The following is a 22,298-nucleotide window of genomic DNA, read 5'->3' on the forward strand; positions in this document are numbered from 1 at the left end:
TTTATTTTTAATCATATTTAGCTTAAAAGGAATATCCTTTACTTTAATCAACCTTTTCTTTAATTAAACTTCCTTCTTTGTTAGAGGACTGTTAGGCAGTGCTGTCTACTGATTGCAGCAAGACAGTAGGAGTCAGGTTTCCTGTTTCTGTTACTTAGCCAGGGCACGTCTTTGGGCAGGTTATTTAAACTCTCTGTGCCTCATGTAGCTGGTCTGTAAAATGGATAATTATAATGCAGTCGCTCATGTAGCTCTCAGAGGTGGTGTTAGGCTTATTTAATAGTTGGAAGCACTTCCAGACCCTAGATAAAAGGTGCTGTTCATAGCCAACATAGAAGTACAAGATGAGAGAGACATTTTTTGGAAAATGTTGTTGCTGTTGTATGTGCAGTCAGGATCAGGATCTTGTGCAGACACAGAGGTGAATACACTCTTTCCTGAAGAGCTTCATTTTGTTATAGCCAAAAGTTCAGTGAACAAAGTATATGCATTGTGAGCAGTGCTTTTAACCTTCAGGCAAATAAAAAGCATACCACATGGGTAGAGTGGCTGGTGCTTTAGAAATCTCAAACAACTTGTGGTGGTAGTTCTATAGCTCTGGCCAGAATCTATTCAGTGCCTAGCACAATGTGTTCCTAGCATATACAAAAACACAAGCCCTGCCTCAAAGACCTTTTAATGAAACAGACAAAAATAGAGTAGGAGAATGAATATAACAAATAAGTACAGTGGTGGGTGATGACAGCACGTGTCATTTTAGGAGTTTTTTTCTGTATAACTTCATATGATCACTTCCTGACTCCATTGTTTTCCTAAACTATACTTTTGTGCATAGTTCTTTTAATCTTGCCTGTTTACTTTGCTGGTCACTTTAGCTCTTGTTCATTTTCTCCCCTTCTATTGTTTTATTTTAATTTAATTTGCTCCTCTTCCCTCTGCAAATATTGACCTTTGGTACTTTATTGTTCTAGTAATTGTCAGAGGCTAGCCTGCCCTTTCGGTTGATCCTGATGTGGGTTCAATTACAATTTGTGATCCCAGCTGTGGAAGGGTCTGGAAGAAGGACATAGAGAGGGAAGAGAACTCAGTGAAGGGGGAGACCCCCCTTTCTGTGTAGGCAGGCTGGAGAGAACCATGGGGAGCAGATTACGCTACCGTGGAAGGGTCTGAGATAGGGCTGTAAGAAGCCAGGAGTTCCTGGGAGAGGCTTCCAGAGTCCCTGGGGCGAGGAGCTTGTGGGGAAGTCTTCTAGGAAGAAGGGCCTCCAGTGAAAAAGTCCTGGGAGTCTATGCTGAGTGTCAGGCACTAAGAAGAGCTCTGCAATGCTCAGGAATAGGAATAAAGAGCTTCAGCACTGCCTGAGAGGGGCAGAAGGCTCTTCTGTTTAGATGTTGATGTGGTGGATTCTTTGGTTGCACTTATCATAGAATCTCAGGGTTGGAAGGGACCTCAGGAGGTCATCTAGTCCAACCCCCTGCTCAAAGCAGGACCAATCCCCCATAGTTGCCCCAGATCCCTAAATGGCCCCCTCAAGGATTGAACTCACAAGCCTGGGTTTAGCAGGCTAATGCTTAAACCACTGAACTATCCCTCCCACTTGCATGATAACTGTGGGAATGAAATTATGTTCCACATAAATTCAGAGAGTTGGTGCAGTTTTCTTTCTCTGGCTGATTTTTTGTATGATTTTTTTACTGATGCTGTGCCCATATCTTCCCTTATATACTACACTCTTGAGGGTGAGCCAGTGTTGCCAACCCAAAATCTGCAAAAATCACGTGAGTGGTTTTTTTCTTTGCCTTTTGGTATTTTGAAGCTTTAGGGTACACTCAAGGCATATTTTCTGCCACCACTGGGACTAGAAACAGCTTTCCTTAATTTTTTTTTTAAAGTAAGATTCTTGCCAAATACAGGATTCCAGAAGATATTGCTTTAAGAAAAGGACACCAAATATTGTGAGACTTGTCATAACCATGAATTAGCAATATTCAAGCTATAGTATGTTCAGTAGAAAGTGGTTTGCCTTCTACTGTAGGTGGGAATAAGTGTTGATCACCCTCCTTCTCCCAGGCTCTCCTTTGGCATCTGATCCAATTCCAGGCCTGTTTCTAGTTCTTTTCTTATAAACAAAGTGATTTAGAACCATGCTGTTTTTGAGATTGTATCTCATTGTTCATTGCAAGTTACACAATTGATAGGCACAAGACATTTGATCTAGTCTGTTTTTATCTCAAAACAACAGGAAAGAACTTCTGTCAATTTTTAGAGGTTTTTTCCCTACCCATGTATTTTTCAGCTGAAAAAATCAGCTTTGAATATTGGACCTGCAACTAATGTTAGACTCTGTGCGGAACACTAAGCAGTTACTGACAATCTAGTTATGTCCATTATCTGTTAAATGTTAATGCTACTTCTGCAGTTTATAATGCATAGCATGCCCACTTTCTTGGAAAATTTTCTTACACTTTGTATTAACACAGTTATAAGGAATGCAGAAAACCTGCAATTGTTCCCACTAACTCAGCTTTGTGAAATAGCTCGCCAGCTATATTCTTTGTAGTATCCAGTATCCGCTGGGTGCAATGGAGTGGGACAGGGGAACAGCTTGTGGCTTTCTGGTTCTGGGGCTGGTGGAACACTAGCCCTAGCATGCTTTAGAGCAGCCTAAGGGCTGCTTGCCAGCAGAATGTATCTGCAGTGCAGTAGTACTCCTGCCTGCTGTTCTGCTGGGGCTGCCCGGGATGGTGGTATATGAGCTGGTTGTATCAGCTGGGGCTTTCCCCAGGGGAGCTGGGGAGAAACGGCAGCCCTGTGCCATTAGAGCAGTGCAAAGGGGCCAGATTGAACAAGAGAATTTGGCTCTATATTTGACAGAGGGTACCTACCCCTAAACCTTGAACATTAGAATGAAACATAGTTGAAAGTGAAACTTTTTTAGCCTTGTCTATATTTTGTTTTAAATTCTTCTCCAAATTTAGATCAAAATCTGGTAATAATGAATACAAAGTAAAGTTTATTCTGACTGGGTGAAGTTGAAAAACTCTACTTCCAACACTGATAAGAAAACATAAATTCCAAAGTAAGAAAAACTACTCATCTGATATACAGTGCCATCACACTGTTTAAGAATACAGAAATAATGTGAGAAAATGCTTTGAATTGAATACTATGAGACTTTTATGTCAAAATTGACTCTAATCCCTTTGAGTTTTAGAGATCTCTGAGTGCCCTAATAAATTGCATGCTTGGAATCTAGACTTGGTGGAGATTCAACACTTCATAGAAACAAAAATCACTATGGAAACATGAAATGTTTCTTAACAAGTTCACTCTCTTTGGAAGCAGGAGGAGAGATAAGTGCCTTGTTTCATCAGCCCCTTTTGACCAATTAAAAACAGCGTTTGTGGGTTTTTTGATGAAAACCTCATACACTTCATGACCAGATGGATTATACCCTTGATGTGGGAAAAACATTGGAGGAGGAAACAGAGGAATCCTCAGATTGCCAGCAAAATATAGAAGGACCCTATAGTAATAAAAGGAGGACAAAAATTACATGTGTCAGCTGAGAAAAGATAATTTAAAAGAGCTTTAGGGGGGCATTATCTATTATAGTGACTAGCAGCATAATTTTAATTCGAGTATTACCCATTAGAAGCAGTTACCATCTTTTCCATTTTAATCATGTTTATTGTAATAAATCAATATTACAGCATAAACTGATGCTGTAGTTACTTAATTTAATTGTAATGTTCAGTAATAATTTAAGTATTACCAAGATTGGTGTCTGATTGCTTTTCTGATCAATAGTGTTTTGAAGCTGTTGTTACCTTCTATGTTCTTTTTACCAAGATGAGCAAGTTCACTTCTTGTGCTAGTAGCATCTGTATTTCAGTCTTTCATTCATTCATAGGATTTCATTCTTTCATTTTAGTAATTAACATTACATTTATAAAGATGTTTCCACTTACATCTTCTAGTAAAGACACGCATAGTGTAGGCAGCATGGGGAGGCAGTTAGTGGACAGGAAACTAAGCTGGAAGTCAAACATCAGTTCTCTTCCCAGGTCTGCTGCGACTGACCTTGCCTTGCTGTGTTTCCCCTCTCTCCATTTGTCTGTCTAGACCTGTAAACTCTTTCAGGCTGGGACTATATTTCAGTTTGCCACTTTCATTTCACAGGAGAGTTGGTAACTTTGTGTATGTTACAATTCATATGAATTTTCACCACCCAAGTTTTGGGAGGGCATAATGAACCCCAAAACTAAGTGACTCATAGTGACTTTAACCGAAATCCAGACAAAAGCTGGTGAATTGACCTGGGTGATGAAGTATTTCAAATGAAAATAACTCTACCTAAAACTATTTGTCAAGGAAAGGGTTCCCTCAAAATTAATCCCAAATTCACTATAAGCTTGGTTTAAGTTGGCTTTCAAAGGGTTATGAGCCAAGCAAATGAAGGTTTCACTAAAAAGTTTTTCTTGACAACAGAACTTCTAGAGAATACAGCTACAGAACAAGATGGAATTTATTGGAAGTCCATCCCCCTGATTTAAAAAAGTCTGTGTTTTTAGAGCCCTGCGTGAATACAAAATTTGTATCCACGGATATAAAGCAGATATCCGTGGAGCTGCAGGGCTTTACAAGGAACCGCAGCGGTGAAAGCAGCAGCATGTTGGTCTGCCACTTGCGCAGACAGCTCTTCAGGCATGGCTGTGCCGCCCCTATCCCTGCCCACTGTGGCGGGCACTAGGCTTACCAGCAGCTGTCCCTGGTTGTACTAGTGTGTGCAAGTGGCTCGCACGCTCCCAGACAGGAGTCCCTTCCATGCAGCGGTCTGCGTCTCCTTTTGCCGCTGCGGTTCCTGGTAGAGCCTTGCTGCTCTGTGGATATCCACTTTATATCCATGGACATCTGCATCCATGGATATAAATTTTGTATGTATGCAGGGCTCTACACATGAGATCATTTTTTGGCTTTAAGATATATATATATTTAGCTTCTAGCATTTGTTAAACAATAAAAACTCGATGGGGAAAAATTATCAGAAAACTGAATAAAAGCTAAAGGAAGCCTAGTAAATATGTATATTGCAATTGGATTTGCTGTTCAAAAAATTTGAACTTCATTTGATACAGGTAAAAACCAAAATATCCTCTCAAATAGTTGAAATCTTACAAATATAATGGTAGTCATGAAAATATTTACAAGAAATTAATGTAGTTTATTATTTATATTTCTTTATTGCCTAGAGCAGGGGTTGTCAATTGTGTGTTTTGTCAAGGTCCAGATTTTTTGCTCAAGGTATAGTCAAGGTTCAGTCTCTAGAGAAAATAATAATAATATTATTATTATTTATTACTATTTTATTAAGTAAATAAAAAGATTTTGGGGTCCATTCAAAAGCGTCTGGCAGTCCGATTTGGCCCACCGTCTGCCTGTTGACTACCCTGATCTAGAGGCTCTAACAAAGATCTGGGCCCAATTGTGCTAGGCACTGTACTGTACAAGCACATCATAGGACTGTCTTTCTTGCATACTTAGATAGAAGAGCTCTTTAGGGCAGAGAGAAAGGGTGGAAGGGCAAACTGAGTCACAAAGATGTGGAGTGACTTGGCCAACAGCTCAGTGTAATAGAACCTAGGTCATCTGCCTCCCAGGCCAGTATCCATCTGCATTTTGCAATATTTGTGGAGTTTCTTTGCTGCAGAGATCTGCTGTCCAGCAGAACTGATGTAGTTTCACTGTGTGAGGGGAAGGCTGGACATCAGTAGTTGTGCAGGGTGTGAGCACCTTCTGCATGGTTCAGAACCTCTTGCATATAGGAAGCAGGGCATCCACTGCTCTGAATTCTCTCATTCTCCCTCATCCTGCAGAGAGCCACTTAAATGCATTGGCTACTTCAGCCAGTGAACAAAAGTGACCTCAATGGATTACTCCTCATATGTGGCATGTCCAGTTGGGCCTAGCACTCAGCCTGTTACTTCCAATGGGCTCTAGGATCTGGATATTGGCTTGTATGAACTGTGGGGGCAGAAAATGTAAAGATTTCAATAGAAGCCCCTGTATGTGAGTGCAGTCATCACTGTTCTTTACTGCAAGGGGGAAAGGCACAATTTTCCCATTAAAATTAAAGCAATGAAGATGATGGATATTGTAATACTCAGATTTTAAACTATGGGGCAAGAATGGCAGACCAGAAACACTGTTCTGATATTCCTGTATAAAATAAGGCACAGATTAAATGAGGTTGTATTTACAGAATAGAATATCACTATAAGGCAGATTGTTCTACTCTTACTCAAGTTTAGTACATTACTTCTCAAATAGTCCCATGGGTTTCAATATGACGGAGTAGGGTACCACTCAAAATGAAGAGTTGCACAGTCTGACCCTAATGTAACAATTTAAATCTTGGGGATTCTCTTTAATTTCCAGGTCACTTTTTAAAAAAAAAATTTTAATATGCTGCTTGCTTGGAGGATTAGAGTTAAACAGACATACTACATCTGTTTGGGACAGGTAGCTATCTTGTCAGTTACTATATTTTCCCTCTATTCCTCTATCTGCTGACTGTATCCCCTTTTTAGGCCAGTGTCAACACACTTATTCTTTTGTAAACTTGGCATGTGGTTGAGAGGGTTCTTGTGGGAAAAATGAGCCCATTACCTTCTGATCCTAGCAGACTAAGCAGAATAACCTCTGTGCTCAATTCTCAGTTAATCCTAGTTCTGTAGGTACTCTGCATGAAGATCTCTCATGACCTGTAGAATCAGGCCCACTGGATAATGTGCACGAAGGTAATGCTGCTTGGTGTTTGGGGAATCAAATGACTGCAGAATCCAGCAGTGGAAGGTTTGGCGAACTGGTTATTACATTATGCTACTGTTAGCATCCCAGCAGGGACTAGCCCCTTGCTGTGTGATTTAATGAAAGCAGGTAATGAGACTATAATGTAGAAAAACCTGGGAGAAAATAGGCTCAGAGATTTTAGATTTCTACATTGATGCCTACTGTTAGACCTAAATGCATCTATGAGAAACCTTCAAGATATTTTGAAGGAATAATGGGAGGAAACCAGACTATTTTTTATGTTCTAATCACAGGGCTGCAATAGTATAGGTGTGCCATTAGCTTAAATAGGTGTAATTATTCTAATAGGAGTTCACATATAGTCTTGTACACATTCACACTTACTCATATACATATACTCTTTCTTGAAAATCATACATCGGTGTGTCTCTTGAACCCAAATATCTCTGTTGCTGAGCACAGTAGTGGTTTGATATGGCAAAGGACTAGTCTAACTTTTTTTGGAAGTGGATACTTTCAAATAATTGTAGAAATGACATTGTGAGGTTTTGTATTTATTCTCTCTCAGACATGCAGATCAAAGTGAGCTAATGTGATTTTTTTTTTTCCTAACTGCTGCCACTCCAAATTCAGCCTGGAACTCTAAAGTCAAGTTGTGTATATTCTGCTGCTACATCATCACCTGTACTTAAGATCCTGCATACAGTGCTTAGCTGAAAACTTGGCTTATGTGTAGCAGATTAGACTCTAGACCTCTCTGCTTGAGCTGTTTTGGTTCTGCAGTTCTAACAGCAATAAAACTTGTTTGTCAGTGAAGGCAATGTATGAATCTTATACATGCAGGGAACAATTCTAGACAGATACGATACTTTTACCTACTGTACCTACACTTACCAAAGATTCAAATAGTAGAATTGAACTGTAACTTGATTTGTCTCTGTCTCCAGTGTAAGACCTCTTGTATTTCCCTTTTCTACCACCCTAATCACTCTCTTTCCATTGAAGCAGTAGAAGGAACATGGTTGGGATACCTAACTTTATCTGCCCTGTGGTTTCCTAAAATAAAGGACATACTGATATTACCTTCAGTATGTATGATGATCTTGCTGTTCACTGCTGTTGCCCCTCCTCTATCCTACCTGACCTACTATTTCAGAAATGACTAGATTGATTAAGTCAATTAATCAATTGAGTGGCATCTTTTCCTCTGAAGCATTTGCTCCCAAAGAAACCAAAGAAATTTTGCCACTAATTTGAGTGGTTCAGGATTTGAACCTTTAGTAAAAGCCAGAGACCACTACTGAAAGCAAGACAGTCTGTGGATCAGAAATCTGACCTACTTATGGCAGTTCCTGTCTCTTTTTAGTCTCTCTCAATTTAAAAAAAATCACCTCCCTGAAAAATAAAATACATGGGTCAGACTGTTTTTAAATCTTAAGAAAATAGAACAGAAGTAGTAAATTGAATGGATTTTCAAGGACTTGTTTTTATAATATGTAATTGCTTAAATAACTCTTTGTGTGTCCCTTGCTGTAATATAAAGTTCAGCGTTTTTAAAAAAATCATTGAGGTGAAAGTCTAATGGGAAAGAGGTGGCTGTGTGGCTATTAATCGTCTCAGAACTGTTTTTTTTCTCAAGTTTGGAGTTGGCTTGGGATTATTAATTGTTCTATACAATTTAAAAAACTCTTAAAATCAGAGTTCAGGAAACTGAAGCTGATTTTAATTGCACTTCATGCATTTTTAATTTAGCTTGGCGTAAGCTAAAAGGTGGCATAAGATGGCTGTTGTACTAACACTACGTGTGCCACTAATTCTAGCTAGAAGAATATAGTATAGCCATTGAGACGTATATCCTGCACTGAAATATATGCAGTAGGACGAGCCACACTGGTATCATTTGTAATTGGAATCTGCTTGTTTGAGTGGTATTAACTTCCAATCCTCTCAAAAATAATTACAAAAATACACACAAGATGGGTAGAAAGATATCTGACAATCTAGAAATCAAATAATTAGTTGCCAGCTGCATTGCTTCCTTAAGTCCATTCAAAATGCTGCTACCAGGTTTATCTTCCTGGCTCATTGCTCTGACTGGTTCACTCCCTGTCCATTCCACATCAGACACAACGGTATTTATTTGCCAAAAGCTACAGCTAAGTATCTGGTGCAATTTTTGAAAGGGCCTAAGCAGGTTAGATGCCTAGCCCAGTTGAAGTGAATGGAAGTTAGGTGCTTAACCTGCTTAGGTACTTTTGAAAACCCCACTAGGCTCCTTTCTGTGTCTTTACGTCCCTAAATGCCTTTGAAAAAATGGCCTCTTGCCTTTGAGACCCTTCGCCATTTAGCCTTGCCTTATCTATCAGATTTACCAGCTCACTGAGATGTTGACTCATTCCTTTGCTCTGCCAATGATGGTGCCCTTGATTGTGGTCTCGTTGCCTTCTCTGTGGAGCACCTGTGTGCTTTTTCCCCTGCCATCTTCTGTGTTTGGGGATCCATAAAGCTGTCGCTTATCCTCCTTAAAGTCCCTCCTCAAAACTCATAATTTATACAGTAAACCTCAATTTGGTAATGGCTAGGCAGTTGGAGAGCTGCAATCACTGCTACTGATCGGCTAAGACTTTTGCACATCCTGTTTTTTGTTATGCTGTTTCCAAAACCCCAACCTGCTTTTTTGTGTTATCTCTCTGTTACAGCTTCCCTTTAACATGGTAAGTTCTTTAGGGCAGTGTATGCTGTTTTTCTATACTTTTATACAGTGCGTAGCACAACGGGGCTGTTTGGCGTTACCACAATAAGTGCTACTTACTATTTTCTAGGTCAGTGACTTAGGATTTAGTCAAAAATGGGGAGTGGGAACGCAGGTTCTTGTCCCCAGGCCACTGACTCTCTGTGGCTTTTGCTGCAGCCTTAGAGATACTTCATCCATTCTAGTGGCAGGTGGGTTTGGCCTGAAGATCTGTTTGTTAATGGGCTTTCCACATGTGTCCCATCTCTAAAATATACTGCACGTTAGGATGCAAGGAATATTCTGCCATGCAGAGGGTGAACCTTTTGCATAGGCTCCCCTAATTCTGTCCCTTCCTGCCTGGTCCATGTACCAGTTCAGCTGCATTCATGGTATTCCATGGCACTTGTTTGATCTGCAGGATTTGCTTTGAAACGAGATGAGCCACATCCAGTTGATCTAGCTGTCCATCCCAAACAAAATAACTTAATGCTCCCAGACTGAGAAGGAAATAGACAAGAAAATCCGAGCTAAAATGTGGGCATGATCAGCTGTAATCTAAAAGGTAATGGAAAAACCATTGTTGGCCATAGAACTTGCCACAATTGATAATAGTAACTTGTACCCAGGGCATCTTAGAGTCTCTGCTATCTCCTAATGAGTGAAATAATATTAAATCAAGGCTCCTTGTTTTAGCTCTAAAAATTCATTTGATCCCACTGAACTGAGAAGGTTGTAAACAGAAATGAGCCACAGCATGGAAGTTATATCTCCTTCCCTAAACAAGCGATACAAATCACAAGCAGCATAATATTAAAAAAATTCTGAGGAAATCTGTACATTAATACAAGGATTTGATGGCAACGCCTAGTTAATAATAGCATGGAGTACAAATAAACAGTGGGAGGCATGATGTGAATGGCTAGACAGAAGTAGTGGCAGATTGACTAGAGAAAGTCTTCCTCAGAAGCATTTGAGTCATTCCTTGTAGAGGACTAGATAGAATTATGATGCCAATTAAATCAGATGATAATGAGATTAAACTAGCTAGAGACATAAAGGGTAACAAGAAAACATTCTACAAATACATTAGAAGAGGAAGATCAAGGACAGGGTAGGCCCATTACTCGATGATGGAGGAGAAAAACAATAATAGAAAATGTGGGAATGGCATGAGTGCAAAATGACTTTTTTGTTTCAGTTTTCATCAAAAAGTTTAGCAGCGATTGGATGTCTAATATAGCGAATACCAGTGAAAATGAGGTAGGATTTGAGGCTTAATGGGGCAGAACAAGTTAAAAATTACTTAGATAAGTAAGATGTCTTCAAGTCAGCAGGGACTGATGAAGTACATCCTAGAATATTCAAGGAACTAACTAAGGAGATATCTGAGTCATTAGTGATTATCTTCAAAAACTCAAGGAAGACGGGAGAGATTCCAGAGGACAGAAAAGGGACAAATATCGTGCCCATCTATTAAAAGGGAAATAAGGACAACCTGGGGAATTAAAGACCAGTCAGCTTAACTTGAGTACCTGGAAAGATAATAGGGCAAATAATTAAGCAATTAATTTGCAAACACCTAGAAGATAATAAGGTGATAAGTAACACCGTGGATTTGTCAAGAATAAATTGTGTCAAACCAACCTAATAGCTTTCTTTGACACGTTAACAAGCCTTGTGAGTTGGGGGTGGAGGAGCAGTAGATGTGTTTTATCTTCAGTTTAGAAAGGGCGCGTCTACACTGGCAAAGTTACAGCACCGGCAGTTACAGCACCACTCAGAAAGCGCTGAAGGGAAACCGTTATTGTGTGTTCACACTGACAGCTGCCTGCGCAATAGAGTGTTCACACTTGCAGCGCTATTTGGAGTGGTGCACTCTGAGCAGCTATCCCACAAAATATCTTTCTCTTTTGCCGCTAAGACTTGTGGGAAGGCGGAGGGGGTCATGGGGCATCTTGGGTCTAGTCCCAATACCCCATGATGCATTGCTTTGCATTCACCAATCCCTGTGCTTCTGTCTGCATTTGGCTCCATCTTTCAACAGTTTGTATACTGCGCACCCTGCCTCTTTCAGACTGCAGGAACGGATCCCGAACTGCTGACCAGTATGCTTCTTGCTCTGACCAACACATCACGAGTGGCAGTGGAGTTATTCCTTTAACTACAAAGGAACAGGATTGCAGCATTGATCTTACCATGCAAAGTAGCTACGACACGAGATCGCTTGTGGCATTCATGGAGGTGCTGACCACAGTGGAACGCTGCTTTTGGGCACAGGAAACAAGCACTGATTGGTGGGATCACATCACAATGCACGTCTGGGATGACAAGTAGTGGCTGCAGAACTTTTGTATAAGGAAAGCCACATTCATGGGACTGTGTGATGAGCTCGCTCCAGCCCTGAGGCACAAGGACACGAGAATGAGAGCTGCCCCGTCACTGGAGAAGTGCGTGGCAATTGCACTGTGGAAGCTGGCTACTCCAGACTGCTACCTATCGGTCGCTAACCAGTTTGAAGTGGGAAAGTTAACTGTTGGAGTTGTGTTGATGGAAGTGTGCAGGGCCATTAATCGCATCCTGCTCTGAAAGACCATGACTCTGGGCAACATGCATGACATTGTGGATGGCTTTGCACAAATGGGCTTCCTTAACTGCAGACGGGTGATAGATGGCACGCACATTCCAATTCTGGCACCAGACCACCTAGCCACTGAGTATATTAATCTCAAGGGGTATTTCTCAATGGTTCTCCAGGCGCTTGTGGACCGTGGGCGTTTCACGGACATTAACACAGGCTGGTCTGGAAAGGTGCATGACACACGCATCTTTCGGAACACTGGCCTGTTAAAGAAGCTGCAAGCAGGGACTTTCTTCCTGGAGCAGAAGATCACTGTAGGAGAAGTCGAAATGCCCATTGTGATCCTGGGAGACCCTGCCTACCCCTTCATGCCATAGCTTATGAAGCCATACATGGGGCAACTTGACAGCAGCAAGGAGCAGTTCAACAACAGGCTGAGCAAGTGCAGAATGCCTGTTGAGTGTGCATTTGGCTGTTTAAAAGCCTGCTAGCAATGCCTGTATGGGAAGCTGGACATAGCCGATTACAATACTCCTATGCTTATAGCCGCGTGCTGTACACTCCATAATATTTGCGAAAGGAAGGGTGAAAGCTTCACTCAGGGCTGGACCGCAGAGGCTCAGCACCTGGAGCCTGAGTTTGAACAGCCAGAGACCAGGGCTATTAGGAGGGCATAGCGCAGGGCCATAAGGATCAGGGATGCCTTGAGGCAGCAATTTGAACCCGAAAGCCACTAATGTTTGCTGCTATGCTCGGGATTGCAGTGCTTGTAATGCTAGGAGGTTACTGGTGCATATGATGCAATAAGGGGGTTTAACATAATTACATGTTGCTTTGCAGTGCTCTTTTTGCTTTCACTTAATATAATAAAGATTGCTTTCTAACCAACACAATTATTTTATTAAAAGCTAACAACTGGAGGAGAGAGTCAAACAACAAAAATACATCAGCAGGGAGGGGGATGGGGAAAGGGAAGGAGGAGGAGGGGTCTGGGGACGGCTACAGAATTGTGTATGTCCAGGGATCATACCCAACCTTCTCCTCTGGCGTACAATTCAGCGGGTGCTGTACTTCAGCAGGGCCAAACTGCAGAGGGATGGGTGTTGAGTGCAGTGGGTAGTGGGAGGCCATGCTGCTGGACCGTGAAGAGGGAGGAGTGGAATGTTGTGGGTAGAGAGTTGAGCCAGGAGGTTGAGAACAGTGTGTGGGCGGTGTGTGTGTGTGGAGGGGGGGGCACATGGGATAAAGTTTTGTGACAGCGGCTGCAGGGGCGGGTGGGCAAGGAGCTGCTCGGTTTGAAGAGCTAGTATCTCCTAGGGTGTGTCCACTTGACGCTCCATAATGTTTAAGAGCCGCTTTGTGGCTTCTTTCTGGTGTGCCACATTCTCTCTATCCCGCCACTCCTTCAGTTCCTGTTTCTCAGCAGCAGGGTGCATCATAACCTCATGGAGAAAGTCCTCCTTAAATCTTCGTTGCCGCTTTCTAATTCTGTGCAGCCATTCTGCCACCGATAAGGGAGGCTGGGCTCCCAAGGTCATCTCTGTGAAGTTTAAAAACAACATTTTACGGAAGCAGTATTGTTTGCGACACAGACAGCACTGATTCAGTGCTTTGCTGGCTGTGTTTTACTCACGTACCTGTCACTAACTGGCTGACCCCAGGCAAGCACACATGAGCCACAAGACCCTCAAAATGGTGAGTAGCCACAGGGGCAGGGTAAATCAGTCTTCCCGAACCCTGATGTACACTGGGCATGTGGCTCTTGGGGAGAGCCAGCACTTTAGGGGGGCTTGATAATCTTTCCTGTCCCCACACTTTCCACAGGATGTGATCATTATGGAATATATCTCGCTGCTGAGGGAGAAGAAGGAATCAAGGGAGGGTCTTCTCCAAGCCTGCGGCTTCCTCTCTGGCTCCTATGCAGCTCGCTTGTGTGCAGGAATGGTGTGTTGTGTCTCCCCCTGCCCATGACGGCACAATGGTATGGGAATGTTACCATTAATGGGGCAAGAAACAAAGCAGCTCTGCCAAGGAACCTGCAGCAGCGGATTGCCCAGTATCTCCATGAGAGTTTCCTGGAGATCTCTGAGGGAGATTCCTGTGAAGTGAGGGAGTCAATCAACAGCCTGTTCCGCTGCTCAGAATAGGCATGCAGTGGGAGACAAGCCTGCTTTCTGCACCCCTCCTGCCCCCAACAAATTGCTTCATCAATTCCCAAAATCAGATCCACTTACCAGGGGCCTCCTCTCCTGTTTGCGCTTTACCAAGATACGACCGTTGTGACTGGCTAGGCTCCTCTGGGGTAGAAAAGAGCTCCTGTTTGCCTGCATCTCTGATCTCTGAGCCATTCTCTGCCTCTGGGTCCCTCCCCCGCCCCGTCTTTGTCTAAGATTTCCTCCTCCAGGCTCGGTCCATTCTTGGCTGGCACGTGAGCCAATGAAGTATCCACAGGGGCCTTTGCAGTGGAAGTGGGGTCGCCGCCAACTATCGCGTTCAGCTCTTTGTAGAACCGGCAGCGCATGGGCACAGCACCGGAGCAGCGGTTTGCCTCCTGCGCCTTGTAGGCATTCCGCAGTTCCTTCACTTTTACCCTACACTGCAATGTCTTCTGGTCATGTCCCCTTTCTATCATGTGTCGTGAAATCTATCCATAGGTATCATAATTCCTATGGCTGGAGCGCAGCTGGGACTGCACAGCCTCCTCTTCCCAAATGCTGATGAGGTCCAGCAGCTTGGCAGTGCTCCAAGCTGGGGATCACCTGGTGCGTGGAGCAGGCCTGGCCACCTGGAAAGATGCGCTGAGACCACTGCACGCATCACTGCGCAAACAGGAAGGGGACTTTCAAATTTGCAAAGGAATGTATGGGGTGGGGCTGACGGTTGGTCACCTGAGGGCAGGGCAGTAGAGTTCAAACCGATGACCAGAGAGGTGAGAACAGGCATTGTGGGACACCTCCCGGAGGCCAATTGCAGCCCTGTCATCGCCACGGTGTCTACTGGCACCACAGCCCTGTAGCCCCGGCACAGAAAGCTGTACACCTCTCGTTGGGGTGGTTTGTTTGGTGCACAGAAACTGTGCAGTTTCTGTGCACTAAGGGGCTTGACAGCGTGCACACCTCGGGAATTACAGCATAGAAAGCTGCTTTACTGCGCAAAAACTTGCCAGTGTAGATGGGGCCTTTTTTGATACTGTATCAAATAGCCTTCTCATGAACAAACTAGGGAAATACGACCTAGATGGAGCTACTATAATGTGGATCACAAGCTAAATATGAGTCAACAGAGTAACACTGTTACAAAAAAAAAAAAAGCAAACATCATTCTGGGATGCATTAGCACAGGGGTCTCAAAGTCCTGGCCTGCGGGCTATCATCAGCCTGAGAACCTCCCCACTGCGGCCCACGGAGGAGAGATATATGCAGCCACGCTGTAGGCTCTGTCTGCTGCAGGTGCTGCCCCGCCCGCAGTTCCCATTGGCTGGGGGAGAGGGACAGAGATACCATCACTAGTCGCCGGGCAGAGTCAGCCATGGAGGCAGCATCACTTTTTCCACAATGAATATAAACAAGTCAGAATACCGAACACAACTATCTGATGCCCACCTTGCTGCAATCCTGAAGGTTTCAACTGCTCAGTCACTGAGGCCAGCATAAACAAACTGACAGAACTGAAGCGTTGCCAGGTGTCTGGCAAACACTAAAAACTCTCTGGCAAGTGAAGAATTGTATAAAGTTGTATGACAGTTTTATTATTTCTAAGAAATTAGAAATAAAATATACAGTATAAACATTTTCTTTTCTGAACACCATTTTCAGTAACATTATTGGCCTGCTGGGAGGATTTGAGGACTGGCACTGGCCCTAAGGTAATTTGTGTTTGAGACCCCTGCATTAGCAGGAGTGTTGTAAGCAAGACACAAGAATTCTTCCACTATACCCAGGCCTCAACTGGAGTATTGTATCCTGTTCTGGGAAAAACATTTCAGGAAAGATGTGGACAAATTGGAGAAAGTCCAGAGAAGAGCAACAAAAATGATTAAAGGTGATTAAACATGATCTCTGAGGGAAGATTTAAAAATTGGGTTTGTTTAGTTTGGAGAAGAGAAGACTGAGGGGGGACATGATAGCAGTTTTCAAGTACATAAAAGGTTGTTACAAGGAGGAAGGAGAAAAGTTGTTCTCCTTAATCTCTGAGATTAGGACAAGAAGCGTTGGGCTTAAATTGCAACAAGGGCAGTTTAGGTTGGACATTAGGAAAAACTATCAGGATAGTTAAGCACTGGAATAAATTGCCTAAGGATGTTCACTCCTGATTCTCAGCTGTCTTTTAAAACTATCAGTGATGATATTGCCGTTTGGGCTAATATTGTTTATTTAATCTCCTTGGGTGTTAGGCAGCAAGCACTTTGGGAAATACGGCACATGTCTGGGGCTTCTTAAAATCTTTTCCCATCACTGGTGTCTCTAATCTTCCCCAGTCCTAGAGCTGGACCATCCTTGCCCCAAGGAGAATTTGGCTGGCTATATAGTACCACTGGCCTCCAACCTGTGGATGTGCCAGGGCTCTGGATTTGGTACCTATAATATAAAATATGCTATGATTTGGGAATTTTTATGACCCGTTTGATAACTCAGTTGAGGAATAGCCGGGAATGAGTTATCCTGCCTGCTCGCTTGCAGATGTAAATGCTATACATGACCTAAACAATCAGTTTTTAGATATATAGTGCCAGCTGGCTTCAGTATTTTTTTTCTCTGACACTTCTTATGTTTTGTAAGAATTTTCCATTTATGCAGCTGCTGTTTCTGTGCAGTTGTCTTGTTGCTATGTGCATGCACATAGGTGATTATATGATTACTTAACTAGACATGATCATGATCATGTTGGTGGCTGAAATATCTCTGTGGTAAAAGGCATAATTTCAGAAGTAGGTGTGATGATCTAAATTAAATTAACTCTAAACAGGTGAAGATCAGCAAGGTTCACTTCACCTGTTTTAATCAACTGCATCAGCTTGAGACAACAATGACGTGTGTAGTGGGAGTGAGGTAGGCAACAACAGAGAAATGCTTATGCTGAAAGAAGTCAGAGATGAGAATGATGTAACGTAGCCAGAAACTTCAAGTCTAATAGTTTAACACTGGTGCCACACACCTCTAGTGTTATCCACTTTCCTCTTGCCCTTACCAGATATATCAAAATGATATGCAGCTTATATAAACAAATTCTATAGTATGTTGTTGAAATCAGTATTTAGACAAGTAAAATATTCAGTTAAATGTGAATAGGCACTAGTGGAAGTAATTAATGTGTCTGTGATTTTTTCCCATGTGTATAGGTTTAATTGTTTGAAAACAAATTGTCTTTCAACACTACTTGGATCCTGTTTGATACAAATTCAGGTGGTGGGTCTCAGAAAACACCAAATTATTGATATTGCTCTGGTTTTATGAAGATGCTTTAGTTTTTTCTGTGGAAAAAAAGAAGCAGTGAGTAATGTTTAATTAATGCCTAATCCCACTCCCAAATTAATGGAGTCTTCCCACCCAGCTTCAATGGGAGCTCGGTCTGATCTTAAGTAAATACGGAATGCATTGAAGGAATGCCTGATTTGTCTGTTGAGAAGGTAATGTTAATTGCTTTATTGCTGAGGGTCATTCTATGACTCATTGCTGGGAAAAGGATTTGAGGGGGGAACCCCCATGTTTGAAGCTTGGGATTAATTTTTAAGATTGATTTAAGCATTCCTGTAGCATATTCATCAGTATTGAAATATATTTAACACATAATTGTAGGGCTTTCTGTTTGTCTCTTCCTTTCAGTATCCAAGAGATTATTTTTAAAATGTTGGTTGCCTAATATTAACAATATTTTAAAAATACAAATGTGTATATGAATATAGCTTAAAAACCCTATAAACCTGTGTGTTCCTCTTGCAAATACAATAGAATTCAATAAATATACAAGTCAGTTTCCTATATTACTCCTGCGGGAATTCCTCGCCAAAAAATTAAAAATTCTGTGCACAATATTTTAAAATTCTGCAAAACTCTGCATATTTTATTTATCAAAATAACACAATATAATCATGCTAGTTTGAATTATTTTGGTAATTTATTTCAAAATACCTGTCAGCATGTAACAATACAGACAACAAAAGATTCAGGAAATGTTTTTTGACAAATAGATTCCTTAGTAGGCATATTAATACAGACCTTGGAGTAATCATTTAAACTACAATACAGAAACTTATTTCCTGTATCCCTCAGAAGCAGTGCAAAGGCTTGTGGCAGTTAGGGGTAAAGGAGGAGCTGAGGGAGAGGGAAGGAGCCTGGGAGTGAACCTGGAGGATTGTTGGATGTGGGTGGGAGTTTTTTGCAGGAGGAGGGATTGTTAGAGAGTTGGGGAGCCTCCCCCATGCAGACCCTGACTGGCCCCCTAGCCTCTCTCACTTAGTCAGGCACATCTGTCCCTATGTTTCCCTGCAGCCCTCTTCCTCCTGTCCCCATGTGGCCCGGCAGCCCCACTCTCATTCAGCCCTTGGCTCAATGTCAACCCACTAGCTCCTGTGTCCATGCCCCACTCTGTTCCTCCCACTAACCCTTCTGAAACCCAGTTTGTGTAACCGCCCCAGCAGCCCTGTATCCCCCCCCCCATATTCTGTGCCTCCACACCTAGCCCTTTGAGGAAGGCAGCCTCTGACCCCTCCCTGCTCCTGCTTGTGAGCCAACTGCTCTCTCTTCTGGTGCCACAGCAGTCCCCAGTTGACGAAAGGTATAATTGCAGCATCTCTCCAGCAGAATGTACGTTCTGCGGGAGACATGAATTCTGTACGTGTGCAGTGCTACAGAATTCCCCCAAGAGTACCACATATAAATACTCTCACAGAACTCTCCCCCACCCAGAAAAAAAATGGTGTTGAAATTACTCATTATCTTCCACATAGAAAAGATTCTGTACAGGAAAAGTCTAATAGAGAGTTGCAGAATTACCTGTCTAGGTGAAGGTGTTACCTCCTTTTGAGTTTTGTGACTTCTATAACTATTTTCATCACTGGTTTTCTCTTATTTTATGTTGTTACTGTTTATGCATATACTAATGGGCCAGATTCTGATCACTGTTACACCTGGGTTCATCCAGCACAACTCCATTAACTTTCCTTTTGACTACATTGAGTGTAGTTTTGATGGTATAGTTTATGAGAGTGTTTTTGTAAGTAGTTGTTTTATACCAAATTAAATGTACCAGTTTCATTGTTTCCCATTAGCATCACTCTGATCCCTGCTGATGACCTTTTTCTGAATGTGTTTTTTTCCCTCTTCCTTACAGTAATTGCTCAGAAATGATTGTCACCTAAGAAGTCGGCTATGGCAAACAGGAAACGTCAAAGCACTACAACCAACATGCTGGATCACAGGGTGATACCTTGCCCTACTTTATCTCACCATAGGGAGCCTGAAAGTGAGGAAAATGACCTGCCTAGTGAAGATTACATAGCAAAGGAGGCAGAGCTAACAGCTATCAGAGAAGGTAGCCCTACCCCTGTGGAACACGAGTGCAATGATAATAGTGGAGATGGCGATTCCAGCTCTGATTATGTGAATAATACCTCTGAAGAGGAGGACTATGATGAAGGCCTGCCAGAGGAAGAGGAAGGGATCACATACTATATTAGGTACTGTCCAGAGGATGACAGTTATCTGGAAGGAATGGACTGCAATGGGGAAGAGTATGTACCTCATGAAGAACACCAAATTGAAACTGATGAATGTCAAGAAGCTGTGGAAGAAGAATGGACAGAAGCTAACATCCAACACCATGATGAAAGTGAAGTGACAGAAGGGCAAGACTACCAAGATAACTGTGTTCAGATTTTGGAGGATGAAGTATCTTCTCTGGAAATTCAAGACCAAGAAGAAAACATACAATACTGTCAAAATGAAGAAAGCTATCAGGATTATTATCCACCAGAAGCTAATGGAAACACTCATGGGATGTCGCCCTACCATTCAAGGAAAGAAGATGCTGAGTTGGAGGAGCAGGAAGAAGACATTGACCAGATTGTAGCTGAGATTAAAATGAGCATGAGTATGAGCAGCATTAACAGTACAACAGAAATGAGCCCTGATCATGGCGGGACTGAAAATGTGCAAAATGACTATAAAGAGACTTGTCCAAAAGGTGATGCTGGTCATAGTACCAACAGACATGAAGGGAGGCCAAAATCATTGAATATTCCACCTTCTTCAAAGCATGTTGGAGATATGCCTAGAGGTTTTAAAACAAAGTCAAGAACTCCAGAAGACAGACAGAAATGGCCACAAGAACAGGTATGAGGCTCTATTTTTTAATAAGAAAACTATTAATCATGTAGATCAGAGGTTCTCAAACTGTGGTCCTCAGACAGATCCATTCAGGTGGTCTGCAGCTAGTTCCCTCTAAGTTTTTTGTCTGCAGGAGATCCAACAAACAGCAGCTACACTGCACGATTTTTAGCGGCACGGCCGTGGTGACACAGTCCTGTCGCTAAAAGCTGAGTAGTGTAGACATAGCCTAATACTTGAACGGAAAGGTACAGCATCAATTAAATACTGTGAGTGTTAGTGCCCTGTGCCTGTCTGAAATCATTCTCTTGATGCGACTTTGGTCTGAGAAGTGACTTGGAAAAGCACTCCACAATGTATTACTGCTACATGACACATGGCATCAATAACTGCAGTGCAATCTCCATTACTACACGGGAAGGTTTCAGTGCATAGATCCCAATTGTGAATAGAAATAGCACTAAATTAAAGCTCAGACAGGCAGCCCGTCTCTATGTATTTTCACAGCAGAAGCAGTTATCATATCAATTTTTTGGCATTCCAAAGCTCCCACTTGTTAATAATCTGACATGATTAATGGGTGTACAATGGGGCTCACAATCTCATATTCAAACCAGGAGTTCAGTACAGTTTTCTTATTCATGAGCTCTTCTTGACAACATGCTTTGAAACACTATAGGGCCCAATCATGCAGTCCTTACTCAGGCAAAATTCTCAATACCAGCAATGGAAGAATTGCCTAAGTAAGAAGTGGGCCCTGTGAAATGAATTTTGTGTCATTTGATTGCAAAATAATCTAATCAGACATTTTTAATCTTGTCCAGTAATTATTCTCCCCCTCATAAATGGCCAGATTGTGCAACTCTTAGTCATATTGGTTAGCAGCACTTATGTGCAGCCATATTCTGAACATGAATATGGCTGCACAATTGGACCCTGCTATCTTTTTGAAAAAATATCAGCCATAAAGAAGGGTTTTAAAACTGTTGTAGACATCTCAAACCATTATACATCTCCCCTTTTAAAAGCTCCTTTTGCTCATGAGAAAACAATGTGTTTTTTATTAAAAGCCGTTCTGCTTCATTGGCATATATTTAAACCTAAAGATTCTCTCTTTTTTTCCCCAGAAGAACCACAGGTTCACAGTGTTTAATGGAATCATTTATGTTAGTTTATTTTCAGTTAAATAATTAACCATAAAACACTTACAAATTACAAATGCTTGCAAAGATAGGTTGTAGGTTAGGGGAAGTGTACAAAAAAGGCATCTTACCTTTGTACCATTGGGTGAATGAATAATGTTTTATTTTGAAGAAGCTGTTTTTGTGTCACTTTAATCAGCCAATGTCACAGGTTCTCGGAGGAAAAGGGTGCCAAACACAGCTGTTGTGTTAACACAATTGGGAAATGGGATCTGTTGCCTAGAGATCCAGTCCCAGAGTGGTTGAACTGCATCATTCACCTCTGTGGGAAAGACCTAGCTCCCTGCACCTATCACAACAGCTCAATCCCCTCAGACTTTTTAAAGCTGTTTAGGGTAAAATCCTGTTTTTCCACACTTGTCCACTAACTGCTTTTTAGGGAGCTGTTTGTGACTCATTTTCCTTACCTGTACTTTTCTTCTCCCCAAAAAAGTTATAAACCACTTTCCCTCTTGCTTTATCTTTAGTAATATTTTTTATTCCTCTTCTTTGTTAATTGGACATCTTGTACCTTAATTTCTTAATGTCCCATTAAGCAGGAAAGGAACATGGAATGCCAATTCCACAAGGGGCATAGATGCTAAATTGTTGCCCTGATTTCAAGAGAGAGGGGCTATAGTGATCCTGATCTCACTTCCTTTGAGAAG

General features: G+C 42.0%; 1 protein-coding gene across 6 annotated transcripts in view; it reads left to right on the plus strand.

Moving 5' to 3' along the window:
- The window catches only part of APBA2 (amyloid beta precursor protein binding family A member 2), a 236,861-nt gene that overhangs the window by 135,366 nt on the left and 79,197 nt on the right, over positions 1 to 22,298 (plus strand). For 4 of the 6 annotated variants that reach the window (XM_073303675.1, XM_073303676.1, XM_073303674.1 and 1 more), the window contains one exon: positions 19,455 to 20,455. The exons of the other annotated variants lie outside the window; for them this stretch is intronic. In XM_073303675.1, coding sequence (XP_073159776.1) covers positions 19,493 to 20,455 — 963 coding nt within the window. In that variant the 5' untranslated portion in view covers positions 19,455 to 19,492. The remainder of the gene's footprint in view (positions 1 to 19,454; positions 20,456 to 22,298) is intronic. 6 annotated transcript variants of the gene reach the window in all.

This window comes from Lepidochelys kempii, chromosome 10, assembly GCF_965140265.1.
Source record: "Lepidochelys kempii isolate rLepKem1 chromosome 10, rLepKem1.hap2, whole genome shotgun sequence".
Taxonomy (NCBI): domain Eukaryota; kingdom Metazoa; phylum Chordata; order Testudines; family Cheloniidae; genus Lepidochelys; species Lepidochelys kempii.